The following is a 2,842-nucleotide window of genomic DNA, read 5'->3' as shown; positions in this document are numbered from 1 at the left end:
ATTAGTTGGAATCAAATTTGCTTGGTACCAAATCCTTGTCTTTCTCAGAATGCCACGTGCAAAGGTAGAAGATGTTTCTTAGATGGTTCTTCTGAAAAATACTATCTCATCCTCTTGAACTTTCATGGAACTTAACACAATCTATCTTACACAACAGTTATTGTTGTGAATAGCAATCTCTCTAGCACTACCTCTCCCTTGTTAGCCCCCTGAGGCAGGGGATATATTCCCTTTATCTTTGTGCCTTCCACATTTGAGTAAATATCACATACCATTGGGCACAGAGTAGATACTCAATTAATGCATATGTTTGGTGAGTTGAAAATATGGCCAACATACGTGTACCCATAACATCTTGTAGTCCCACCTTACCCGTTTTCTCAGAAATCCATAGCATCATACTCACTTGCAGTCCTCACTCTCCAACAAGCCCCGGTACGTGTTGATCTCACTCTGCAGCCGGGCCCTGACATCCAGCAGCACCTGGTACTCCTGGTTCTGACGCTCCAGGTCGGACCGGATCTCAGCCAGCTGGGATTCCACACTGGTGATCATGTACTGCAACTGGGACAGCTGGGAGCTGTAGCGGGCCTCGGTCTCAGTCAGTGTATTTTCCAGAGAGTTTCTCTGTGATGGGGAAGACAAAAAAATGTCAGAGACATGTTCCTTTAAAGAGTTTCTCTATATTGTTGCAAAGAAGTCACAAGCTTCAAGAGTTAAGAAGAGTTTATGGCATGAAGTGGACCCCAGTGACTTGATTCCCTGCCTTCACATTTCTCAGCAGGGCATCTAAACAATATCCACCAGGTTGTGCTGGGCCTGTAGCTCGATCTCCAGGGCGTTGACTGTGCGTCTCAGCTCGATGATCTCTGCCTGGTAGGACTGCAGCTGCTCCGAGCTGGATACCACCTGCTTATTCAGCTCCTCAGTCTGAAATATCCAGAGGGGAGAGGAAAGGGGTCAGGCCCTGTCTAAGGGCCCTCGGGGTCCTCGAGTACAGAGTACTATGTGCTTAGATGCCGACCTGTGCAGCAAACCATTCCTCCACATCCCTTTGGTTGGTCTCCACCAGGGCTTCATATTGATACCTGGTCTCATTCAGCACACTGTTCAGGTCCACAGTTGGGGCAGCATCCACCTCCACGTTGAGGCGGTCTCCAATCTGGCTTCTCAGAGAGTTGACTTCCTGACAGAGTAAAGGGAAGGAATGAACCCACAGAAATGAATCTGCAAACTTTCTACTATAGGAAAGTGAGCCAGCCCTGTCAGGAATATACTAAATGGAACACCCTGATTGTTCCCAAAGATTTACATATATATTGCATTTGAATAAACTCAAATAGGGATCACATCAATTCCTTTCTCAGAAAACTAGAATCACCTCACATTTTCTATAGAACTAAGTATCAACTCCTTGGCTGTGTAGTTCCTACCTCATTTCACAGCCACACTGACTCATTGGCCATACTTAAATACACCCTGCTCTTCCACTTCTGTAACTGCTCAGCCTCTTCCCTCAGACTGAACACCCAAGTATTGAAATACTCCTCCTGCTTCAAGATATGCCTCTGAGAAGAGTTCCCTATCTCCTTTCAGGCAGACTGGATTATTTCCAGAACATGATGCTTGTACATCTCATGACACTTCACTCTGCCTTGTACATGGCTATCTCTCACTGTGAACTCTTTGAAGAGAGGGGCCATTTCTTACTGCTTTTTTTCCCTCCATCTCCATCACCAAGTTCAGGACCTCACAGTGACCCACAGAAAGTAGGGCTGAATAACATTTTTTCTCAACATCTCCAACTTCTGCCCAATCTGGGCCAACTGATTGAGAATTAGCAGCTCACCTCACTCCTTGATGTGGATATAGTGTATCATTCTCTGAGCTAAACTTGAGTTCTTTGGAGAAGGGTCCCAGGCCAGGGAACCTATCAGGTGTTGCCTCCTGGTTCCCAATGCTAATGGCTTAGCTCTGAAGCTTGCCTTTTTATTTTCCTCTCACCTCCTCGTGGTTCTTCTTAAGGCACAGCAGCTCCTCTCTCAGGGACTCCACCTGGGCCTCCAGGTCGGACTTGCACAGAGTCAGCTCATCCAGGATCCTGCGCAGACTGTTGATGTCAGCCTCCACCAGCTGCCTCAGGGACAGCTCCGCCTCATACCTTCAAACACAGATTGGGGGAGGATGATCCAGGAAAGAAGCCCTCCTCCCCTCCCTGTCTTGTTTGGGTGAGATTATCTTGACTCTTTGAATTTATACTGCTTTCTGCCTGTTGTCGTCCACATATTTCCCTCAAGTTCTGCATGGATCAGCTGCAAAGGCCTCCTGACTCACCAGAAGGCACCTGAGAAGACTCATGAGATGGAGTCTCTCACTTCCCTCTCATTTTTGTTGGTTATCACCAAATTGATCCATTCTCAAAGACCAACTGATTTAAATCTCTGAATTGGGGGATTTAAGAAACCCTTCCAGAAAAACCAGTGTAGAGTGAAGAGCAGATAGCATATGGGTGTGGATCCCTGTTTGAAACTGATTTTACATAATCAACCTTGAGAGGAGAAATAAAAAGGGGAAATGGCTTTCTCCTCCCTTCTAGGCAACATTAGGCCCATAGGACCATGAAAGGGCCATAGAGTCCTTAGGCCATAGAGTCGCCTGGTCCAAAAGTCTCAACGTACTTGGTTCTGAAGTCATCAGAGGCCAGCTTGGCATTGTCAATCTGCACCACCAGCCTGGAATTCTCGGACTTGGCACACAGAATCTGAAAACAAGATTCTAAGGTGAGGATCACTTGAACTTGAGAATATCATATTGTTCAAAGACAGCCAGCTTCCTCTGTGCT

At 46.5% G+C, this 2,842-nt stretch overlaps 1 protein-coding gene across 1 annotated transcript in view; it reads right to left on the bottom strand.

Moving 5' to 3' along the window:
- Positions 1-2,842, bottom strand: part of LOC101350270 (keratin, type I cuticular Ha4) — a 5,459-nt gene that overhangs the window by 235 nt on the left and 2,382 nt on the right. Inside the window, 3 exon segments of the mRNA XM_004390331.1 lie at positions 407-627; positions 805-930; positions 1,025-1,186. Coding sequence (XP_004390388.1) covers positions 407-627; positions 805-930; positions 1,025-1,186 — 509 coding nt within the window.

The sequence above is a fragment of the Trichechus manatus genome, unplaced genomic scaffold (assembly GCF_000243295.1).
Source record: "Trichechus manatus latirostris isolate Lorelei unplaced genomic scaffold, TriManLat1.0 scaffold00294, whole genome shotgun sequence".
NCBI classification, from domain to species: Eukaryota; Metazoa; Chordata; class Mammalia; order Sirenia; family Trichechidae; genus Trichechus; species Trichechus manatus.
Note: the sequence above shows the minus strand (reverse complement) of the source record. Positions and strands in the feature narration are given on the sequence as shown.